Source organism: Typopeltis vanoorti, chromosome 5 (genome assembly GCF_054136105.1).
Source record: "Typopeltis vanoorti isolate ZY-2024b chromosome 5, IOZ_Tvanoo_1.0, whole genome shotgun sequence".
Lineage (NCBI taxonomy): Eukaryota > Metazoa > Arthropoda > Arachnida > Uropygi > Thelyphonidae > Typopeltis > Typopeltis vanoorti.
In genome coordinates this window covers 92,180,392-92,206,187 of record NC_143553.1, presented here as the reverse complement: position 1 = coordinate 92,206,187, position 25,796 = coordinate 92,180,392, and the positions used below count along the sequence as shown (strand labels likewise).

At 34.8% G+C, this 25,796-nt stretch overlaps 1 protein-coding gene across 4 annotated transcripts in view; it reads left to right on the top strand.

Moving 5' to 3' along the window:
* LOC150106650 (ELMO domain-containing protein 2) overlaps positions 1-25,796 on the top strand; it is a 284,336-nt gene that overhangs the window by 92,092 nt on the left and 166,448 nt on the right. For 3 of the 4 annotated variants that reach the window (XM_090393249.1, XM_090393247.1, XM_090393248.1), the window contains exons 6-7: positions 14,513-14,581; positions 14,717-14,850. In XM_090393249.1, the coding sequence (XP_090249375.1) occupies positions 14,513-14,581; positions 14,717-14,850 (203 nt within the window). The remainder of the gene's footprint in view (positions 1-14,512; positions 14,582-14,716; positions 14,851-25,796) is intronic. The other variant, XM_090393250.1, reaches the window with a different exon arrangement.

Here is a 25,796-nt window from a genome sequence, read left to right as displayed (position 1 = left end):
TTCCTCTAGAACCATGGTTTAGATATGGGGTGGAAAATTTGAATCTGGTGAAGAATGGAAGCTTCCATTCCAACACAGATTATTTCTGTAACAAGATCGCAATAAGTATCTGAATATAAAAATTGAAAACAGTCTGACTGTGGAAAGGTGATATGATGAAAGGGCAGTGAAAAAAAAAAAAAAAGGTGTAAAATTTCCCACCCCACATTTTCATGGTTTAAATGTGGGGTGGGAAATTTGAACATAGCGAAAAATGGAAGAAGCTTCCATTCCAGCATGGATTATTTCTGTAACAAGATTGCAATAAGTATCTGGATATAAAGAATGAAAACAGTCTGACTGTGGGAAGGAGTAAAAGTCCCTAATTATTATTATTGGACCTCCAGGGAATCAAGGACTAATTGAGGAAGACCATACATCACCCACCTCAGCTGTCATACCTTTCTTTAAGCTCATTCACACCAGATGCACTCACTACTTCATCAGGAAAACTATCCCACTCATTCAAGGCTCTGCGAGAGAAAAATCATCTAGCTCCTACATCTTAACTGTATACAAACATAACGTCCACCTTCAATATCATGAAAAATTTTATCAACTGATATCCTATAACAACCTATCAAAAGTTTATAGAACTCACATATCACCTCTCTTCTCTTTTCTTCTGTCTTTTATGTTTGCAGTCCACATGCTCTCAATCTAGCCTCATAATCTCATACATTCCATAATCCTGACATCTTTGTAAATCTTTGCAGTCTTTCCACAGCTTCTTTATCTTTTGGAACCAAATAGACCAAATCTGCACAGTTGTTTAGGTGCAGTCATATCAAGGCCTTGTAAAGAGGCAAAATGACTCCTTCTCCTCATATGTCAATGTTCATTTCAACATTGCAGTTATCTTCTGAGTTGTATTATTTGCAATTTTTGTTATGTGACCTTTGAACTTCAACTTCCTATCCAGCATACCTCCAACATCTCTAGCTTTATCAGTTACTCCAAGCATAATCCCACCAATATAATATACTGTTGGATATTGCATCAATCCAAAGTGCATAACTTTCACACTTATTAACATTGAATGAACAGCCATTGTTTGCCCATACTTTCCACCCTATTTCAAAAGTAGTTTTTGGCTAATTTCAATCTCTTATTCTATATAAATTTATTCAACTGGTTCCTCACCTGCTTATTTTGTTATCACTTATAAATAATTGTTCACCATATTTAATCCTGTTATCTTTATATATTTAGTTTGCAATCTTCACTAAAACTTGTGGCTGAAATATTTTACTTGTTTTATAGGTTCTCTGTCGAGAATGCAGTTGATGCTTTTTCATGTTCCTATTATTTTCTTAGTTTTTTGTCTTTTTTATTGTTGCTTTTTATACTAAATTTGTTATAGCAGTGATTCAGTTTAGTGAGCCCTGAAAGCTTATGCTGGATTTGTTAAGGAGTATATTATACGAGTAAAGAGCTGAGAAGAACATGTAAAGGAATATAACATCATCTGTATAAAGAGCTGAGTTTAATATCTTCAATTTTGATATCAGGTTAAGTGCCACTTCCTTTCATAATGTGATCCATATATATGATGAATAAGTGTGGAAATGGTGTGTATCCTGGTCTTACATTTGATTTTATATCAAACCATTTTCCTGTACCTGCTTTAATTCTCACTGCTTGATACCAGTTCTAATCACTGCCCTTCAACAGTTGACCATGGATTTAGAACCCTCTAAGCATGGATATTGGTATAAGCTGGTAGTTAATTTTTGTCTCCTTGTGTCACTGCCCTGTTTATTGGAGGGTTTTAATGCAATCCCACCTACAATGCTCCACAGCACTGTAGGTGGGTTGCATTAAAAAAATAAAGTGTACGTGTAAACAGAGCATTTATGACATACTCGTAACCTTCCCCAGTTATAGACTTTTGAACAGTTGTTTGGAAAATCATAAAAGGGTAAGGAATATCCATACTGTCTAACCTTTGTTCCAAACTGCTTTCTCTGTTCAAAAAAGTTTGAGAAGTATTGCAGTAGGGATAACAAATTTATCACTTTTTCATAAATACCAGTGTACCGATAAAATTTATCAAAAATCGTACCAGTAATTTGTTACATTTTCAAAAAAGTTATACTCAAAGATAATAAGTATGAATAAACCAGAAATTATATTTAAACATAAAACATGACAAAAAATTTGTTCTAAATTAAAAAATATAACAAAAGTATTAATATAAATTATAAACAATTTTTATTTCAAAACATAAATGACAACTTTAAAGATAAGAAAAATGCAAAACATATATAACTCATCATAAACTATTATTTTATTTAGTGTCCTTTTTATTAAAATGTGAGTAGGTTGATAAGCTGTAGAAAACAGCTTATCAAGTCTTTGTGATCTTGTAAATGTGATTTAATTTCTGTACAAAATTAATCCAGCAGTGAAAAAGCTTGCTCCATTAGACATTTGTTGGTTTACTGGTCATTAGGCAATCAAAAGCCATTTTTAAATATTTTCCTCTTATTTTTTCTTCTTGAAAATGGAAGTTCCTTTCTAACAATTTGTGTTACATCTTTTGTACTTTTTTGCTTTGGAGTTCAATCTTTACAGGTTATTTCTGTTTTTTTTTTTTTAAATCACCAATCAAAGTTTTCCTTTATTTGATAACTTGGCTGATGTTGAAGAAATTGATGTTACAGCATCCTCAGACACTGAATCATCGACTTTCTGTTTTTATATTATAAGAGAATTCCACAAAATTCACCATTATCTTCATTATTGTACAATTGTTGGTTTAATTAAAAATTCCATGATCTTTATCATTTGATTTCTTGGGATCATAAAGATAATGCAAAACATCATAATAAGATGTTCATCATTCCTTTCTACAAGCTGTCAGTGCATCTTTTAAGTTTATTGCATAAAAATGTGTTCTGGTTTTTTGTTAGTCCAATGAGCATAAATTTTCATATTATATCAGCAATATATAAATTCACATTTTTTCAATATAATACTTCTACAGCAACCATTATTGGTTGTTAATATTGTATGGGAGAGCAATTAGAGTTCATTATTTGTAAAGCTGATATCTGATTTCAAATCTATTGACTCTTTTTGACCCAATTTTTAACCATTGAGAAGTGCTCTAATATAGCCAACAAACTATTCCAATAGAATAGAATGTTGAATAGAATCAAATATTAATGAAAGCTTATAATCGATTTCTTCCTTTACATTTTGCAAGTATGTCATGTCATCATTTGTTGCTGGCAATATTCAAAATACTGTGACTACATTTCATATCTTTACTATCAGAGAACTCAGTTGTATTATAGAATTTAATTAAGAATCAGTGGGTATATCATGCAACACTTCTAAATCATCAATTTCATCATCACATCAGAGTTGTTTGTTATAATCATCTGCATCACATAATTCACCATCTTTTCCTGTTTTCTCCACATCATTTTCTTGTAAATTATTTTTACTATAAAGAACTTTGATTACAACTAGTATGCCATGTGCTAGACATAATTGAGTTGCCTAATAATTTGCATAATTGATAATCAGATTTTTTTTACTACTTCATTAATTACTGTAACTCTGTCTGTTGTAATAGGATATAGTATTTCTAAAAGAAATACCAAATTCTTTCATTTTATTTTGAAGAAAAGTTAGACATCTATCAGCAGGTATAGAACCACAAATATGACACAAACCAATATTATCACTTGCTTAGACAATAATGTTCATATATCGACAGTTCTTAACAGATCCACTTTGTTCTTTTTTTTTTTTTTTTTTTTGAATAAGTTAATTTTATTCTGGCTTTTAATGTATATAAACTCCTAGTGCTTCCATGAACTGTTTTTTAAAGCACTGTTTACATATACACACAAAAAAACTAATACTACAGTGAATTTTTATCCATGTTATACAAAAAATCCCTTTTCACTAATTTATCAAATATCACACTCTTCTTCTTTGAGTGCCAGCTTCTATCAGAGGTCAGCAACCACCTTGGCAAATTTTGAGCGATCCTCTACTCTGAACAGTCCCTCAGAGCTCATGCCAGTCCACTGTCTGATGTCTGCCAGGCAAAATTTTCTTCGTCTTGTCCTCTTCTTCCATTTATCTTCCCTTTGATAATCAATTGAAGTATCTTATATTTTTCATTACGAAGTAGGTGACCAAGATATGCAGTTTTTCCTTCTTTTTATGGTATCTGAAAGTTCATGTGACTTCCTCATTTGTTCCAGTACTTCCTGATTGAACGCTTTTGCTGTCCATGGAATTTTTAACATTCATCCGAATAACCACATCTCAAAGGCTTCAAGCTTTTTTATTGATGTCTTCAAGGTCCAAGTTTCTGCACCATACATAGCATTTAACCATGCATACTCTAAGCTCCAACTTTAAATTTCGGTTACACAGTGTGGATTTCATCAGGAGAAAATTTTTTCTTGCTATTTCAATTCTTACTTTTATTTCCATTTCTGGATTGCATTCTTCAATTAACCAGCATACAAGATATTTAAATTTTGTCACTCATTCAATTTGTTTTCCATTTAAAGAAAGTGCTGAATTAAGAATTGGTTTCTTGCTTATGACCCATGAATTTAGTTTTGTTGATATTTATTTTTAATCCCATTTTTTCACTCTCTTCATTCACTAGTTCCAGAAGATTTTGAAGATCCAGAATATTGTCAGCCAGAAGAGCTGTGTCATCAGCATATTGGATGTTAATCATGATTTCACCATTTACATTAATCCCTTCCACTCTTCCTTTTAAGATTTTTTGAAATATGGCTTCTGAGTATATGTTAAAAAGAAGGTGACAACACACATCTTTGCCTTACTCCTCATTTGATGTTAATGGAGTCTGTAATAATGTCATCAACTTGAACAGATGCCTTTTGGTTCCACTATAAGTTTTCAATGATCCTGATGTCTTTACCATCTAATCCAATTCTTTTTAATAATTCAATCATTTTAGTATGTTGGACTTCATCAAATGCTTTCTCAAAGTCGATGAAGCAAATGAATACTTCCTGTTTTGGTCACTACAATTTTGGAATAAGATTTGAGAACAGAAAAGAGCCTCTCTCATTCCAAAACCATTTCGAAAGTCGTATTGGATATCACTGATGGTGTCTTCACATTTTCTGTGTATTCTTTTTTAAATTATTTTCAGAAACATTTTAAGAACATGACTCATTAGGCTGATCATTCTATAGTCATTACAGGTTTTCGTGTTTGCTTTTTTAGGTAGCATGATGAAGGTTGACTGTAACCAGTCTTGAGTGATTACACTTGTATTGTAGATCTTATTAATTAGCCCTACTAATATAGTAATATTGTCGCCTTCTAATAACTTGACAATTTCTGCTAATATTCTATCAGGGCCTAAGTCTTTGCAATTTTTAGCTGATTTCAGTGCATATTCTACTTCTGATCTTAGATGCAATGACCTTCCATTTAAGTATTTTCTGAGTTTTGTCTGTTATCAGTAAAGAGTTCTACATATATTATCCATTCTTGTATTTTATCATCCTTTTTGGATATTATTTCTCCCTTTTTCATTTTGAAGGATACGTAGTTGTTTTTTCTTAAATATACCTGAAGTCTCTTTCAATTTTTTGTGTAGATTAAAACTCTCATGCTTTTCCTGTAGAAATTCTATTTCTTTACATTTTTCATTCATTCAGATTTCTTTTGCTTCTTTGATCCTGCCTTTAATAATTTTCTGAATCCCTTTATATTTTGTTGGACTATGATTTATATATGATCTGCATTGATCCATGAGAGAAAGAATTTCGTCAGTTATCCAATCTCTTTTTTTTACTGCTCTATCAGGACACAAGGTATTGGTACATTTCTCTATGAAGACAGATTTTAATTTGTCCCATGATTCATCAACCCTCATGATGTCATCATTCTTGATAGGTGCTATCTCTTGATTCAGATTTTGACTCAATTCATATTGCATTTAATATTCTAATTCTTATCTTTGAATTTTCACTATTAGAAATAATGTGTAAACAACTTGCAGGCCTGATTGTTTTCATCAGGGAACCACAGGAAACAGTGGTTCCCAGAGCTCAAGATTGGTGCTGTAAACGTAAGAAGCATCAATGGAAAAGAAATGAAACTAGCAGAAGAAATATGTAAATACCAGATCAAGATAGCTGTTACCATAACAAAGAAAGCAAAAACAGGTGAGATTTTTCTAATTAACAAATACAAGATGTTATATTTGGGCAGTAATGATCACAGAAAATAATCAGCAACTGTAGTATTCAATACAAAATACAATGAAAATCTTCTTGAATGGCAGGCAGTTTCAGGTAGTGTGTGGCCAAATATTAGAATGGAAAACTTGATAGTAAGACTTATTTGTGGCTATGATCTCACAGAAGGCTCTTCTACTTATAAGGAAGAAATGGAAATTTTTCAAAACAATGTTTTGGGAAAATTTGGAGAAAAGAGCAAAGCTAATATTCATAATGGTAAGTACCTTCTGGATTTCTGTTCAAGACATGGACTAGTTATTACTACCACCATGTTTCAACATAAAGATGTGTACAAATTCACATGGAGAGAACATGCAAGAAATACGAAAAGTTTCTTTGACTAAGTAATTATTGATAGTGATATCTTTATGCTGGTTTAGGATGGAGGAAGTTAAAGTAGTCAGGAAAAAGAATTTAGTGTATTGAAAGTTTTTGGAAAGTAAATCAGTCTGCTTGGGCTCTGAGAGAATACACAAAAAAAAGTAAGAAAGTGAAGCACTGCGTGAAATTACTAAACAAAAGTTGTGAGAAGACTTTGGTAAGAATATAGAATAAATATCAGAAAGGTGGCAAAATATTCCAGAGGCTATCTAAAAAGTTTAAATTCCAGATGGTTGGGATAGCTCTTCTAGTGCCCGATCAGTTTCCCTACTTAGTGTTCCCCAGTAAGATTTATTCAAGTATACTTGAGAAAAGGTTAAGCAGTTGTGGAAGGGAAGCGTGGAGAAGAACAAGTTGGGTTGAGGCCAGATAGAGGTTTTGTCAGAATCAGATTTTCAATTTAAGATAAATAGTTGAGAAATGGGAATGTCCGCATGGTTAGCCTAGTGGCTTTGTGCTTCGCAACCATATGCCCGGGGAAGGAGTGTCCCAGGTTTGATTCCCATCAAAGACATGAGGAACTTGAGGATCTTCCTCAGGCATAGCCAAATTAGCCAGTCTTGGGCCCTGGCAGTAGGATTTTTTCCACCAGTTTATCTGGCATTTTTCATCTCGCAAGCAGGCAAACCGGCCCCATGAACATATGCTTCTACAGCCAAAAATATATGCCCCCCCCTCCCCAGCGGCAGACTAGGCGACAGGTCGGTTGGGAGTGGTACTAACAAGAAGTCGCATCTAAGTAACATGCGGACCCTGCATAGGAAGCGGGAATAACACATAGTGAAAGAAGAAGTTGAGAAATGGGAATATAACATGGATCTATAGATCTTTAGCAAGTTTTGTTGATCTGTAAAACGCTTATAAAAAGATACCAAGAGAAAAGTTGTTCAGAACACAGTTGTATGGTGTAAATGTGACTTGTTGAGCAGTACATAATTGATATTTGAAGGAGGTGTAGGAAGATGGGTTAATGTTAAATCAGGGATAAGGCAAGGGTGTATAATATCTCCACTCTTCTTCATGATCTGTATGGATCATATTATGAAGAAAAGTAATATTAAACCTGTAACTTCAGCTGTTTACTTTATATATATGATGTAATACTCCTAAAGAAATCCAGTTCAAGTCTGCAAGATTCTCTGGCTAAATGAACAAATGCTGTAATAAATTTGGTATGAAAGACAGCTATAAAATGACAGAGACATTGAAAATAGACAGAAACATTGAAAGCATCATTAACTGCGTCCTGAATGGAAAACTTATAGAACAAGTAAAACATTTCAGCTATTTAGGTAAAACAGTGACAGTGAAAGTGGGAAGGTTAGCAAAAATAAGTGTTTTTTTTTTATTTATTTATTTTATTTTTATTTTTTTGCCAGGATGGCAGAAAAAGACCTAGAGGAAGATCAAGATCTGGGTGGATACTGTAGGAAGTGCCTTAGAAGACAGAAATATAAGATATATTTTATATAATAGATAAAACTTAATAAAAATAAGATACTTTCATTTGGATTTGACTTTTTTTGTTGCTCTCACTCACAGAAAAATTCTTTTCAAACCTATAGTCCATTTTGTACTGCGGGTGTGCTTAAGGGCTGATGGATAAAGATATGCTTAAAGAATGTAAAGGGTGCAGTAATTTCAGAGTAGGCAGAAGGGGAAGGGAGTGTTGCTGATTATAACTGGAATTGACTTCTTTGAAGATGGGAATCTAAAATAAGTGTGGTAAATAGTCATGACTCAGAAATTACTACATGTGTGTAAACATGTAAAGTCAATATGAAACCTTCACAATGCACAATCTTCAAAGAATTTATCAAGTAACGGAAAGTGATGAGAGAAGGTAGATCTCCATTCAAAGTTTGAAATGGCCCACTGAAAGCCTGGTGTTGATGAGGAGAAAAGTCATAGTTTCAGTGGAGTACTAATACTTTTTAGGATGTTGATTCAGAGAGTTCAAGGTGGAATAAAAATCCTTTTCTCTCATATTTAGTATATGGAACTCTTTGATAAAAACAGTAGTTTTTCTAATTGTGCTAATGATCATCCACTATATTTGTTCTGGTGTCTTTTCTTTGCTGGAAAATTATTAGCTTGGTTCCTTAGTTGGTTGAAAATTTGCATTCCACATAGAATACAACTAATACCACAGCTTTTCATGCTTTTGTAGAGTATAGTCTAGAAAACAGAATGCATTACGTATGGGTTGCTCAGTCTGCAGGATTTGCAACCTGACTATGAGGCACCGAGTTATAGTTTTTATTTACTTATCTCCTTGATGGAAGAGCTGGACAGTAGCTTCTCAGTTTGTATTGAATATGCTTTCGTAATAAAAGTTATAGCTTAACTATATTGCTTTAGGAAAATAGTCTAGAAAACAGAATGCATTACGTATGGGTTGCTCAGTCTGCAGGATTTGCCTTTGGTAAGACATAAGACATAAGATCCATCTTATGTCTTAAAAGACAAACCAAGTGTCTTTGGTTTGTATTTTAAGACATAAGATGGATTTTTTTTTTTTTTAATTCTAACTGTGGGTATTTTTTGAAAGCTTCTTTGCATGTTGATATTTTAAATTGCAGTTAAATTAAGACATTTTCAAAAGTTCTGTAATGTATATGTATTCCATCCATACGAAGTTAATATACAGTTAATGTGTAGGATGGTAACATCACTCTACCCTTTCTCTTTGCATTTTGGTCTGAGCATGCTGAAATTCTCAGGAAGCCTGAAGTAGTATATGAAACTATTATATTCAAATTATGGTTTGAAATGGTTTTTACCGTGAATTCCATTCAAAAGGTTTTAAGCCTGTAATAGATTTGTATAGGGGATTGGCCAACCATTTAATGACCTGCACAATTAATTGGATTCACTACTTCAGATTTTACATTTAGTTATTGGTTGGAGAGTAGAGATGCTATCTACTCAACCAACCAGCCTGGCAAATTGATGTAATCTGTAGTAGTGTCTACAGTTGTTGTAGAAGAGGATTTTTTAGTTGTCATTACTTATGAAGTGCTCTGATTACCCTCATTAATTGGAGTTATTGCTTCAGTTTTGCAAGCTATGGTTCTGTTGAATATCTCCATCAAATAAAAATGGCAGATCAATAAACTTGCAGCGACTGATTACATTAGTTGAATTTTGAGTTTAATGATTTTTGTAATGAGAGTAATTCCAGAGTAAAGTAGCATGAGAAGCTATTATATTCCAAATTTGGTTGGCTGCTGAGGAGATAAAGAAAAATGCTTTTGTGTTACTTCCAGAATGCTTAGGTTTTTCATTAATTGAATTCGTGGAAATTCCTGAACTTTTGAATTATCGTGCCAACAAGCGCTATTAGCTGCATGCTTCATATGCTGCAGTCTGGGGGGGGGGGGGGCAACACTGCCAAATAGCCTAGCGAAAACCACAATGTTATGTTTTGCTTTTTGCTTAGTTATTGTACTGTGTTTGTGTCAACATGTGTTTGGTGCATCTAGCGATGTTTTTTTTTTTTTTTTTTTTTTTTTTTTTTTTTTTTTTTTTTTGTTGTTGTGTTTAAAATGAGTGATTTTCATGATCAATGAATTTGCATGGAGTTTTATGTCAAATTGGGAAAATCTTTCACAGAGACATTTGAAATGTCAAAAACAGCATTTGGAAATGAGGCTGTAAAAGTTCACAAAGTCATCTGTTCTAACACTGTTGTTTAACTGTTCATGAGGTAGCTGAAGAAGTCAATATTTCAAAAACTGTCTATTACAAGATTCTCATGCAAAATTTAGACATTCATCGCATTGCAGCCAAATTTATGCCTTGCCTTTTGACTGGTGATCAAAAAATAAATTCAAGTTGAAGTGAGCCAAGAACTTTTCATTCGAGCTTACGAGGATGAAAACTTTTTTAAAAATATCATTACTGGGAATGAGACATGGATTTAACTATGACGTTGAAACAAAAGTTCAGTCATCATAGTGGGTGTCAAAAGGGTCACCACGATCCAAAAATGCAGGACACGTGCAGTAAAACATTAAAATTATGATGACTGCATGACATGATGATGACAAACATCAAAGTGATGATAAAATAAAACTGTTTTTTTTATTATTATTATTATTCTGAGGGCATTGTTCACTATGAATTTCTTCCATAAAACAAGACAGTGAACATGGAGTATTATCTTGAGGTAATGCAACATCTTCATAAGGCTATCAGAAAAAAAAAAAAAAGCCTGATGCTTGAAGGGAAAAACCGATGAATGCGTCATCATGATTACTAATTACTAATATGTCAATTTTTGGTAAAACACGAAGCAACGGTCATTCCACAGCCTGCTTACTTGCTTGATCTCGCACCAGCAGACCATATTTTATTTTCCCAGATTTTTAAATCGACGTTGAAATGCCAACATTTTGAGTCAGTTGACTCAATAAAGAAAAAAATTGCTAATGGAACTATGCAGTATCCCAAAAGAAGTATTCCAGAAATGTCTTAAAGGATGGAAGAAATGCTGGTAGCAGCGTATACAAAGTGGAGGAGAGTACTTTGAAGGCAACAAGCCGAATAGCTTCTAAGTTAAACAGGAAATTTTTATTTAAAAAGTTCAGGTATTTCCCAGACAAACCTCATATATCAGTAATATTCAAATTGAGTTACATAGGTCAGAATGTAAACATTAATGATTCTTTAAAAGAGTAAGTTCTTGATTTCAGCAAAGGAAACAAACTAACAAAAAAAAAGTTTCTTATTCTACAGAATAAATTAACTTGTTGAAAATCTTAGTTGCTCTGAGACTTAATTAATACCAGCTAAAAAATTCTCAGTGTTCATTAGATATGTTACCAGTTTTCATTGAATTTACCTATCCACAAAAACTTACAAAAGCTATTTACTGTAATATATTTATTACAGTAAAATATATTTATCCATGAAACTTGGTAATTATCTGTAGTACATTTAGAATAGCGGATGAAGTAGGATTAAATGTGGAAATCCTATAATGCTATAGTATCAAGCATGAAGTTTTTTCACTTCAAGTCTTTGCTAGGGAAAAGAGATGATCTTGCACAAGATAATTAAACTTTTCTACTACCTGAAATTGAACTTAATTGAAATTAAACCCGAAGTTAAAATGTATTGAATTTTCAAGTAATTTTTGAAAATTTTTGTCTAAACACTGTATTCCATGGCTTTCTGAATGAGATGGATTATATCAATATGCTGAGAGAAATTGATTTTAACCCTTGATATTACTTTTGGGGTATGTGATGTATTGGCAAAACTGATCCCACTGTTAACTAAATTGTTGTGTTCATGTACTGTGACAAACACTTTATTGTGCTCTGAAAATGCTAGATATTATACCAGCGAAATATCAACAAGTAAGTTAAATACGGGAATACCTCAATTATCGCGGTTTCGATTATCGCGATTCTCGATTTATCACAGTTTATAATTCGATACCAAAATTCCAATTGTTGTGCTCCAAATTCGAATTATTGCGGCTGCGAGATGTAGCCCACTACATATGCAATCAGTTCAAGTCGCCACTCTCCAAGTATCGCTCTCTCATAGCGCTTCGTTTTTATATGACAGCGCCTTTACACCACTTATAAGTAACTATCTGCCCTTGCCTGAAGTATATGTGGATATTTATTTCTCTTGTTATTTACCCCTACAATGAATGCTAAAAGAAACAAGGATGATTTCAAGTTTACAGCTATCAAGAAGAAACATAGAGTGAAAGTGATCAGCTTAGGAGATAAGTTGCATATGATAAATAAGTGTGAAGCAGGCATAACCAAAGCCAAAATTGCAAGAGAGTACGGGCTAAATGAATCAACTGTTCACCATATTTTAGACCACGCTACAAACTATAAGCAACTAGGACAAAGTGCATCGACCTCGTCTCTGTCCCAAACTATGAGAAACAGAAGCCATCTTGTGATTGAAATGGAAACGCTATTGTCAGTGTGGATAGAAGATCGTAACCCAAAAGAGAATTCCTCTTAGTCAAATGACTATAAAAACAAAAGCATTGAATTTGTTTGAAACTTTAAAAAGAAAACAATTAGAAAGCGAAAATGATTCGGCATCAGTAGTGGAAGAAATTTTCTCTGCAAGTTCAGGGTGGTTTGATTGGTTCAAAATGCAATCGAGCATTCATGGTGTTCGTGTACAAGGTGAAATTGCAAGTGCCGATGAAAAAGCAGCAGCTAGTTTTCCTGGTGAATTGCAACAGATCATTGAAGAAGGAAATTATACTGATGATCAGATATTTAATGCTGACAAAACAGGCTTATTATGGAAAAAAATGCCCACAAACATTTTTAGCAAAAAATGAAAAATCACAGCCTGGCTACAAGGTTTCGAAGGAGTGTGTGTAACACTTTTACTATGTGGCAGTGCTTCTGGAGATTACAAGATGAAGCCTCTCTTTATTTATCGTTCACAAAATCCTCGCCTGCTTAGAAGTTTAGATAAAAATTTTCTCCCTGTTCATTGGAGATCCAATAGAAAAGCTTGGATGACAAAAACTATTTTTGAGGATTGGTTTAAAAACTGTTTTTGTTCTGAAGTTGAAAGGTACTGCAAGTCATTAAATCTTGATTTTAAAATCTTGTTGATATTAGATAATGCACCTAGTCATCTAACAGCACTGAATGATATGTGCGAAAATGTAAAAGTTATTTATTTACCACCTAATACCACTTCCATCATCCAGCCAATGGATCAAGGTGTAATCGCATCCTTTAAGGCATATTACCTACGAAGAACTTTTTCGCAAGCAATAGAAAAGACTACAGAAGATGAAGCTATGACTTTGACAGAATTCTGGAAGGCATTCAATATCAAAAATTGCATTGAGAATGTCAAGGAAGCATGGAGTGAAGTAACGTCTAGCAACCTGAGAGCGCCGTGGCAAAAGATTATTCCTCATTGTGCAAATGATTTTAAAGGATTTGAAAATGAAGTAACCCGTGTTATCAATGACATAACTGAGCTTGGCTTCGATCTATGACTAAAAGAAATTGAAAAAGGTGATGTTCAGGACCTGCTTCAGTCACATGATAAGGAGCTGGATGATGAAGACCTAATTAACCTCGAGAGAGAGAGAGAACATGCCTACGATGCTCAAATCGATGATAATGATGAACAAATTGACTTGGCACCGAAGGAATTTACCCTCAAAGAAATGGACAAAATGTTTAGAATTGCTGAAAATTTTAAAGAAAAAATCTTGAACGGCGATCCTAATCTCGAGCAATCACTGAATGTTCATCAGGAAATTGAAAATTCCATCCGTTGCTACCGAGTTTTATATGAAGAAAAAAGAAAGAAAAAATTCCACCCGTTGCTACCGAGTTTTATACGAAGAAAAAAGAAAGAAAAAATTCCACCCATTGCTACCGAGTTTTATACGAAGAAAAAAGAAAGAAAAAATTCCACCAGACAACTCTTTTTATCCAAGAAAGAATAATTGTATGTACTTCTTATATATAAATAAAGATTAAAGAATAATCTTGTTTTTCTTAATGAACCTTCATTTTTTACTTAACACGTTTAACACATTTCTTTTTTACTTGATATATAAAATTTAATTAATAGATTTGGAAAATCCTTGGCATTGATCACCCATTTTACACGCATTATTTATCCCAATTATTGCAGATTCGATTATTGCAGTATTTTTTGTGGCAACAATAACCGCGATAATCGAGGTATTCCTGTATTAATTATTTTCTTATTATTCTTATGTTATGAATTAATGCTGCTAAATAAATTGACATGAACTGCCAACGCATATATTCTACTAATTTTAGTAAATCATAGTTTTACGATTTCAGGTATTTTGCAACCAATTATACAGAAGCTGCAAGGCATGTATTGTCACATTCTCAACATCCAAATTATGGGTAAGTTTAGGAAGAAATTTATGTTCAGGTTTTATATTTGCAAAAATTTCTGGAAATAAATTTTATCTTCAAAAAAGATAATTATCTTCTTATCACAAAGTTTTAATATTGCTTAAGCATTACACTTGTTTACAGCTATTCCTTTGCCATTGTGGGCATTAACTTGACCAGCATGGCTTATCGTTTGCTAGTAGATGGAAGTTTAAAGAATCATTTTTATAATAGTGTCTGTGGAAGACTTTGTTTAAGTCACTTTCATCATGCATACTGTGAGTATGAAAACATTTTTTCTCTTTTCACTTTCGCTCCTTTATCATGTATATGTATGCATGCAAACACAAGTATATACTGTTATGCATGATATAATGCAATTTTTTGGTTTGATGTTGCATGTATCTATTCTCTCCATTAATATAAACTTCTGATAAGTGCATTGTGCATCACACATCAGAATAGGATGCTACACTGTAGCACTTGCTGTACTCTTGCTAAGTATAATTCAGTAAATGTAACATCACTATAGTAACCAATGCTATAGTGAATGCATACCCTGTAGCAAACTAATGGAAAGTCCAAGTCTGAAATAGTTGCTTCTTTTTCCAAATGAAACCAGTGGGATTTTTCATATATTTGTTTAACTGTTTAAATATTTCAGAATAATTCAAACTGTTCCATTTGTAATTATGATAATGCTGGTTCCACACCAACATAGATAAGACATAGATTATTAAAATAGTTTCTTTCACTTAACAATTCTGGAACCTGTTGTTTATTTTTTTGTTCAAAGATTTTAGGTCAGCAAATGAAACAAAATGAAAGTCAATTATTGGGATTTTCTGATTATGGACAAATAATAAACATTTCTTTTCCTTATCTTACTTTTCAGAGACAAAATTTGGATACTTAGCTGACTAAGTGTCTATTCAGCACATAAACTAACTGCTCTTGAATTTGTAATATGCAGTAATACCAACTCTATGCCAATTCGCTTTATGACCACTCATGTGATATGCTTTTCAGTTATAACCAATACCCATTTATACAGTGCTGCATTCACCCATATGACAGTTTTAGCTTGATGCTTCTGTGAATCAAACCATTGTGCAGTTTTCGCAAACTGTTTGATAATGACATTGCTCTCTGCATCAGTGTTTTGGTGTTTATCTGTGAATTATAACCTGTTTATCTTCTTCTTCTGCAGCTTTTCCCACTTAAGTAGGGTCGCTGTTTGTGGTGAGTCTCCTCCACAATTTCCTGTCTTGGTCTGTAGCCACATCCAAGTTCTTCATCCTCAAGTCCTCCTCCACCATCTCCCTCCATCTCTTCTTTGGCTTGTTTAATTTAAATATAATAATAATTATAACCTGTTTATAATTATTATTATATTGTTGTTAATAATGGTAGTTAAAATTCAGAGTAAGAGTGTTGTTGATTCCATAGTGAAATAGGATACATAAACCTGTTACATTACTAACTAAGATTAAAATTCTTAAATTTAGTGATGGTATATCGAACATCAAGTGGCTGCAGGCTACCTTCCACTGCTGTTGTTACAGATGTTAAAAACAGTAGTTCTTAGTGAAGTAAAAAGTGCTACAACAGTTAATGCTGCATTTATCTATAAATCTGACCATCATCATCATCAAATTTCTGACACATACCCTCAAGATGTATATAGTACTACATGAAAAACTTACATCACTACTAACTTCCTATGTACAATTTTTCTCTAAATCAATCTGTTACTCAAGACTCCAACATTATCAGATCCTATATTTCTGTCTTCTCAGGCTTCTTTTTACTGTATCAATCCACCTATATCTCTGGGTCTATTTTCTGCCAACCTGGCAGAGAACACATGTTTTGCTAATCTTTTCTCTTCCATTCTATTTAAGTGACCATACCACCTGAGATTAGATCTGCTAACACATTCTTGGATGCTAACAATGTCAAGTTCTTTCCTAATATCCTCGTTTTTAATATAATATTGCCTTTGATGTCATCTGTTCATGCCCCTAATCTTTCTGAGGACTCTTATATCTACAGTCTCTAGTCTTTGATCAAGTGCTCTCAGATCCATATGCTAAATTTGGCTTGAACACTGTCTTGTATACAGCTAATTTGTTTGACTGAATTCTCTATTATTCTATATCCATTTATTCAGTTGGCTTCCTACCAATACTGGCTTTGTTAATTCTGTTGTCTATTTCCATATTTAATTTACTGTCTTCACTAGAAATTGTGCCTAAGTAGCTGAAATGTTTTATTTGTTCTATAAGTTCTCCATTCACAATGCATTTGATATTTTCAATATTTTTGTCTATTTTCATAGTGTTTGTCTTTTTATTGCTGATTTTAGTACCAAATTTATTACAGCAGTTATTCAATTTAGTCAGGGAGTCTTGCTTACTTATACAGGATTTATTTAAAAGGATAACATCATTTGCATAAAGAACAATGTACATCCTTGTCTGACAACAGATTTAACATTAAACCATCTTCCTGTACTTCCTTCAATTCTAAATGTTGACTTACAACTCAAATAAAGACAGTCTTGCTTGATATAATGCCCCATTGACACCATAAAACTGTAGTGTTTTGAATAGCTTTTCTCTTGGCATCTTGTCATATGCCTTTTGCAGGTCTACAAAACTTGAATACAGATCTTTATTATATTCCCAGGATTTCTCAGCTATTTGTTGTAAAGTGAAAATCTGATCCTGACAGCCTCTATTTGGCCTGAATCCAGCTTGTTCTTCACCAAGCTTCCCTTCCACAATCCTTCTTCCAGCTACTTCTCAAGTATACTTGCATATCTCTTACCAGGAACACTCAGTAGAGAAATATACCTCTGTAATTCTCACATTCAGTTTTATTTCCCTTTTTATATATGGGTACTATGAGAGTTCTACTCCAGTCATTCATCCCTCTGTCCAGGCCTTCTGAACTATGCAGTGCAGCCATTGTAAGACACTTATACCTCCATACTTGAGCATTTTATTATTATTATTATCTCGTTCTCATTTTCCTTTTACCCTCTTTTACCTTGCGGTGTCGAGGGTTTATTAATCATCGGACCTCAAACCATTTACAGGATAAGGTGGTCAGCCCTACGCCCCGGTGTATCCTATGTCCGTAGTGTTGAGTTCTCAAGGCCTGTTTGCCTGCTTTGCAGGATGAAAAACCCAAGATAAACTAGGGAGAAAAACCCTACTGCCCATGTTCATGACCGGCTAACTTGGCTATTGGCTGAGGAAGATCCTTCAGCTCCTCACATCACCAACGGGAATTGAACCTAGGACAATCCTTCCCCAAGCATGTGGTTGCGAAGCGCACAGCCACTAGGCTAACCTCGTGGATATTATTAATATTATTATACACCCTCTATGGAGTTGACAGACAGATTCATCGTGGGAGATTCATTCAACTGACAACATGTTTATCGTATAGAATCTTAAAATCCATAACACTCCTTGCATTATCAACACATTCTGGCAATGCATTCCATTCACTGACAATTCTCCACGTAAAAAATCGACTCCTCACACCCTTCTTCAACACTTTTACATAACTTCCAGGAATGACCTCTGGTTCCTCCCCTCTCACCTACTCTTTTTATAATCCCTGTGGATTAATCTGATAAAATCCTCTCACTAACTTAAACGTCTCTATCATATCACCTCTCTTCCTTCTATCCACCAAACTCTGCAGTCCACATTTCTTCAACCTCTCTCTCCAATAGCCAGCATTCCAAAGTCCTGATATTGTCTTAGTCACTCGCCTCTGGACCCTCTCCAATATCTCCACATCACATTGAAAACCAGGTGACCAGATCTGAGCACAATAGTCCAAGTGTGGCCTGACCAGTGCCTTATACAGTGGCACAACCACTTCCTTATCCTTGCATGTTAGAGTACCTCTTATCATAGCAGCACTATGATGTGCAACCTTTGCAACACTAGCTGTATGCCCTCTAAACTTCAGTCTACTGTCAACCATCACTCCCAAATCCCTAATCTCATCCACCTCTTGTAGTACAGCACCATCTATATAGTACACAGCCTTATATTTCTGCACTCCAAAATGCAACACCTTGCACTTATTGATATTAAAACTACAGCCACACTCTTTTGTCCAAGTAAAAAGTCTATTCAGATCATCCTGAAGGGATTCAACATTAGCAGTCCTACTTATAATTCTTCTCAACTTCGCATCATCAGCAAAGAACTGAAGATCCCCAGTCAGTTCATACGATATATCATTTACAAACAAGTTAAACAGCAGGAGGCCCAAGCACAGAACCCTGGGGCATGCCACTGGTTACCCTTCTTTTTTTTTTTTGAGAGACTGCTCCATCATACACAACCTGCTGGTATTGTTCAGAGAGCCAATCTCTGATCCATCTAACCGATATACTATCTATTCCCATCCTCTGCATCTTGTACACCATGTGGTAATCTATCAAATGCTTTTTCAAAGTCTAAGAATATTACTGTGTATGATTCTCCCTTATCTAACACACTCGTCACCTTATAAAATGCAATTAAATTACTGGAAAAAAGGACCTACCCTTTACGAATCCATGCTGACCATCATAAAGAATGTTACGTTCATCAACCCAATTCTGTATTTGTTCCTTACCAATCTCTCCAACACCTTGACCACAACTGCAGTTATACAGACTGGCTTATAGTTGGTGACTTCTTTCTTAGACTCATGCTTGTGGAGTGGTACTATTTTGCCTTCTTTCCACTCCTTAGGAACCCTAACATCTGCAAGCCTTTAATTAAATAACCAAGTCATAACCAACCGTGGTGCATATTCCTTAAGAATACGTGGTGATATGTCATCCATTCCCACAGCCTTATTCACATCTAACCCAACCAACATCTGATACACCCCTGCTTCTTTCACTTCCAAATCTCCTAATACTTGCCTCTCATCTATATATTGTACTGGATCGTTTATACCAGCATGATATATGCTGATAAAGTGCTTGTTCAGTAATTCCATTATATCCTTTGAAGCTGTTATTCTGCTTCCATAATTATCCACCAGTGTTAATCTGCCATAATTATTCTTTCTCTTGCTTGCCATGTAGCAGAAAAATTCCCTTGAGTTAACTTTGACCTGACCAGCCAATCTCCTCTCATACTGCACTTTTTCTTTCTTTACTATGCTTTTCACCTTTCTAGCCTTCACTTTATACTCTTCATGGATCTGATCACCACTGTCTTGTACCTCCTCCATAACATTTTCTTTTCCAGCACAGCTTGCTTGATTTTGCTCTTCATCCATTTCACTCTCACTCTATTTACTCGCTTAACCCTCAGTATGCAATCATACATTGCTTTTGTCAGATACTACCTTGTGAGTTTCCCTGCATTGTCAACATCTTTTCCGTTCAGCTCATCTACCCAACATACTGATGCTAACTGACTACAGAACTTCCTATAATCACTTGCTTTATACTTCCACATGTATCCATTTTTGGCAGTGACCTTTTCTTGTTTCATCACTTCCCAAACAAGTACCTCATGATCACTCTCACCAACCGGCAGCAGCGTTAATGCTTCATTAACAACTACATCTTCTGAAGTTATCTCCAAATCTGAAACATTAAAGCTTTTAACTTTGCACCACACAGATTCAAAATCTGTGCATGCACTACCAACTTTCACACATTGTGGACACAATTCCTCTGTAATCATTAACAGCACTACCCCCCCCCTTCCTCCTTCTCTTTTCACATCTCTATCCTTCTGGAAAATTATATATCTTTCTAATTCTATTCCTGACATCACATCCTCCTCAGACAACTAAGTTTCATTTGCTCAAATTACTTTGGAGCATACTGTCTCAATCAATGCCACAAACTCAGCTCTCTTGTTTTGAATACTCCTTACATTTGTGTATAAACATAACAATTACTGTGTGTTTGAGGCCATTCTACCAGTATTCTCCAATATTCTCTATTCTAGCTGCTATATACTACACTTCTCTCTTTGGTTTTACCACTCCCGTTTCCCTGATCCTGACTGCGATTTCCATTCTTACCTGTCTCATCCTCACCTTTATCCATTCCATCACCTTGTGCTGCTGCTGCTGCAACCACATCTTCAACCTCACATCAAGCTTCCTCCTGCTGTACAATCTGTTGATTTGTGCTATTCTGTTTCACAGGTAGACTCTGATCACTTGTTACATTAACTTCCTGATTCTGTGCCTTCTCAGAAAACAATAGCCTTTCTAAGTGACCAACACTAAACCCATTCAAATGTAATCAATCAGCTTTATACCATTTGAACTTCCTTTCAAATTCACTCCACAGATTTACAAATTGTGAACCCCTCTTTGCCTCACACAACTCCGTCGTCTTCATTCATTATCTCTGCTCTCCTTCTCAATTCACTTTCCCAACAACACTTTTTTTATTTATCTGCTGCAACAACTTCCTAAAGTTTCTATCAACATTCTTCTTCTTCCCAACTACGTCATTTGTACCCACGACTACCACTAATTTTGACACCCGGTATTTCCTTTGCTGCAACGCATCAGTGATTTGCTTTATTGTTCCACCATGAAAGCACGTTGTGCACTTGATTAGTAGTCACACCTCTAATGATTAAGTCCCCATACACTGATATACAACTATCCTTTGATTCCTTCTTTATAACATTAACTGCTTCCTTCTCCTTATCATCAGCCAGTCTCTCTCCTTTAGTTGTTTAATATCATCTACCAGATGATATTAACCCCTTAACACACCAATTAAAAATCAGAAAGCGGTCGTTTTTCTGCCAATTTTTTTATTCTTTATTTTCTTTATACACAAAAGAACATTAACAAATCTTGAAAAAAAAATACAAAAAATGTCTCTTTTTGCAAAAAAAGGTTAACTAAACTGCATCTACTTCGCTAAACCAAGTTAGTAAACAGTCAGTACACATATATCTTGTTTCTTTGCCAACCCTTTTATTGTGTCCATTCCTTTTTCTTGAGCAGAGGAAACGCTGGCGAGTTGGATTTTCTTTCTTTTCTGTTGGTAGTATGAAAGATGGAAAATGTCGTGCAGATAATCTCAGTATTTTTGAGATATTCGATGGATGTCCACTTCTTGAAATGCTTATAGTTTTATATTTTTCAATGGAGAGTTCGATTACTTTGAGGCAAAAATCAAGTGAATCCATCTTACCACTAAATTTTTGGTAAAGCACAAAAGCGTTCCACAGTGCCAGGTCTAAGAGATGAAAGAAAATCTTTTTATGGTACTTCTTGCCTCTCTTTCTGGTTACACCATACGAAGACAGGTGTTGATCAACGTGATCAACACCACTCATGGTATGGTTGTAATCCAACATAAGTTGCGGTTTTTTTTTATTCTTCCTTTGTGTGTCTCTATATCTACCATTGATGTAGTTGTGAATGGGAGAGATAAGGGAGATATCCTTCTTGTCCTTCCATTTCATTACACACACTTTCCCTCTCTGAAAACCAATTACTTCTCCAGTTTTCAATTTTTTATTCTTCAGTTTGCTGGGTACTTCTTTTCGTGATACGCGTAATGTTCCATAAACATCAGTCTTATTTATTATCAATAGATTCGCTAATCCAGGTAAATTATAGAAATTGTCCATAGTCAAACAATAACCTTTATTCAGTAAAGGGTTCATCAAAGTCATCACTACTTGCAAAGACATTGGAAGATTGCTAAAATCTCTGTCCAGAATGGTATTCTTGCCAGTATAGATTATAAAATTATAAACATATCCACTTTGTGATTCACATAAGAAGTATGTTTTTATGCCGAATCTGGCCCTTTTGAGAGGAATGTATTGCACCCATCACAGACGACCTTTATAAAGCAATAAACTTTTGTCAATAGTCGCCAGTTTCTCTGGCGTAATCGAATTGCCAAATTTTCTATTCAAATCTTCATAAATTGTCCAGATTTTGTTGAGTTTTGGGCGAGGGTGAATTGCTGGATCAAATTCATGATTATTTGAAAAATGTAGAAATTGTTTTATGGCTTCGAAGCGTCTCCCGCTCATGCAATCCGGAAAAAATCGTGTATATAATAATGGATTTTTTTGTCCAATAATGACGGTATTCTGGTTTTCTTACTATACTTTGCAAAAGTACAACATCCAAAAATACTCTGATTTCGTTTGGATTTGTGTCATACCAAGAAGTCTTTTCTTTACCACGGGTACGATTCCTCGCATATCGATTTGTTTCATCCACAACATGTTGAATCAATTGATCATCAAAAAAAAAGCTCGAAGAAATTTAGGCAGTTATAATCGTGGACAAAAAATTTGCAAACGAAATAGCTGATACATGCCATTGGCAACTTTTCTCAGCTGAAAGGAAATGGGCACAAAATTGTCTAGCGTGTATATATTCGGTTGTATTTATATGTGAAACCAAAATTCACGGTCACGTATTAACTCGGGTGCATGGAAAAAATTCAGTTTCTTGGATCAGAGTTAACTCGGTTGAGTTAGTTAAGGGGTTAAACAGTGTTTTTTTTTACCACTGTGCTGTCAGTGATTGTTTCATTTAGCAATTTTTCAAAGTAATTACTCCATACTTCAAGGATATCTTTTTCTCCAGTTGTCATGTATCCTTTATCATCTCCAATTCCTTTTACTGCACTTTTTCCTCCATTTCTGAGCTTCTTCAACAACCTCCTGAATATCTTGCCACCTTCTTGATATATATTTTCTATGTTCTTACCAAGGTCTTCCCATGTCTTTTGTTTAGCTAGTTTTACATAGTGTTTAGCTTTCTTATATTTGTCTCTGTATTCTCTAAGAGCACAAGCTGACTTATTTGCCAGCAACTTTTGATATGCTTTCTTCTTTTTCTTCAATTCCTCTTTAACTTCCTGCATCCACTAAGGAGTTCTGATTTTTCTATCCTTGCAGACAAGCCTCACCACATGCTACTCTGGCTGAATCAATCAGTGTTTTCTTCAGGATTTGCCACTAAAGTTCCAGGGTTTGGTTCCTGTTCTGAAATTCTTTCATTTTTTCTTGAATAATGTTTGTATATTTTAGTCTTCAGTTTACATCTGAGAGCTGCTCAACTTTTATTCGCTTTAAACTTTCTTTCATGTTCTTCTTTTCAATATGAAATTCAATTTTATCATGCTCAAGACTAAATGGTGATCACTTCCAATTTCAAATCATCTGTACACTAGTGTCCTGCACCAAGGAAAAAACATCACTATTATCAACAATTACATAGTCGGTGAGATTTTTCTTATTCCTTGTCTCTTCTTTCCATGTGAATTTGTGCACATTTTTATAGTGGAGGATTGTGTTAATAATGACCAGTCCATGTCCCTAGCAGGAATCCAACAGGTATTTGCCATTATTATTAGCTTTGCTCTTTTCTCCAAATTTTCCCAAAATATTTTTGTGACTGACCATCATTTCCTACTCTGCTATTTAGATCCCCAACAAGGATCAACTTTTTCATTGTGTCAGTTGCTTTCTCTAAAGCCTCAAAAAATTCCTCCACTTCAACTGTAGTGTAACCTTTTATGGGACCATAGGCACATATAAGTCTCATTGTCCAGTTTCCCATTCTCATATTTGCCCACATTACTCTACTTGAGACTGCCTGTCATTCAATAAGATTAGCCTCGTATTTAGTATTGAATACTATGGCTACTCCTTCTTTTCTTTGATTGTCATTGCCTGAATATAACATTTTATATTTATTGCTCAGAAAGATCTCACCAGTTTATGCCTTTTTTGTTTCAGTCATCCCTATTATGTCAGTCTGGTACTTATCAAATTCCTCAGCTAGCTCCATTTCTTTGCCATACAGGCTTCTTATGTTGATGGTACTGATCTTGAAGTCTAGTGATGTTGAGTTGGGGTGTGTTTCAGGATTTGTTCCATTAGCTGACAAAATGCTACTATGATTGTGCCTAATAACGCATCTCATGCTGCATCGGTTGTCACGCAGAATAATCAGAGCCGTGTTCAGAGCTTAGGCAGAGGGTCCTGCTCAAGAAGTATATTACAGTCTCCATCAAAAGTCAGTGATACCGTGAATGAGCAACACAGAATGTATAAGATTAATCTTAGAAAAGAATTTTACATAGGTACATGGAATGTCCAGCGTTTACAGATGGGTAATCTTGAGATTGTCTGTAAAGAGATGGATAGGTATAAAATTAACATCTTGGGAATTACAGAGACCAGATGGAATGGAGACAGTCACTTCAAAAGACAGGATGGTAAGCTAGTTATTTACTCAGGTAGTGACTCAAAACATCATGGGGTAGCTGTGATACTGAAGACAACTCAGGCAAGAAGCTTTCTTGGTTATAACCCCATTAATGATAGGATACTCTCCATTAGACTTAAGGCTCAGCCTACCAATCTATCAATTGTGGTAGTTTATGCACCCCCACACAGATAGGCCTGAAGAAGAGAGTGAAGAATTCTATGAAAACTTACAAACTGTTTTGGACTGCCTACCAAAGAGAGACATACTGTACATCTTAGGAGACTTAAATGCAAAAGTGGGAAAGAGTATGAGACTCAGGCCGGAGTGTGGCATGTTTGGTCTGGGTGAATGTAACACCCATGGTGAAAGACTGTTGAAATTTTCCCATGCTAACAGATTAGTTATTACCAATACCTGCTTCCAGAAACATCCACGATGGACCTATACTTGGACATCCAACATTGATAGGTCAAGGCACCAGATCGATTACATCCTGGCTTTCCAGCGGTGGAAGACAAGCATCTCAGATGTGCATACTTGTCCTGGAGCAGATTGTGGTAAAGACCATCAGCTGGTAAGAGCCAAAGTAAGATTAAGACTCCGAAAACTTCCAGGTCAGGCACATTCCACTAGATTGGATGTTAGAGTAATTCCTAGTAGATTCACTGAAGAAACATCAACTTGGCTGGATGATTTTTTGGAGACCAATGAGGAAATCTCACCAGAAATGCTTTGGGAAGGAGTCAAGATGATAATACAGGATACAGCGAAGACGTATCTCAGCCCAATAAGAAAACCAAGAGACCCATAGATATCAGATTCAACATGGGAACTAATCAAAAGAAGGTGGTTGGAAAAACAAAGAGACACAGGGACTGAAGAATCCAAGAGATTATATAGAGAAATCAGAAGAGCCATCAAGCAGGATAAGGAAAAGTTCTATACTAATAAATGTGAAGAAATAGAG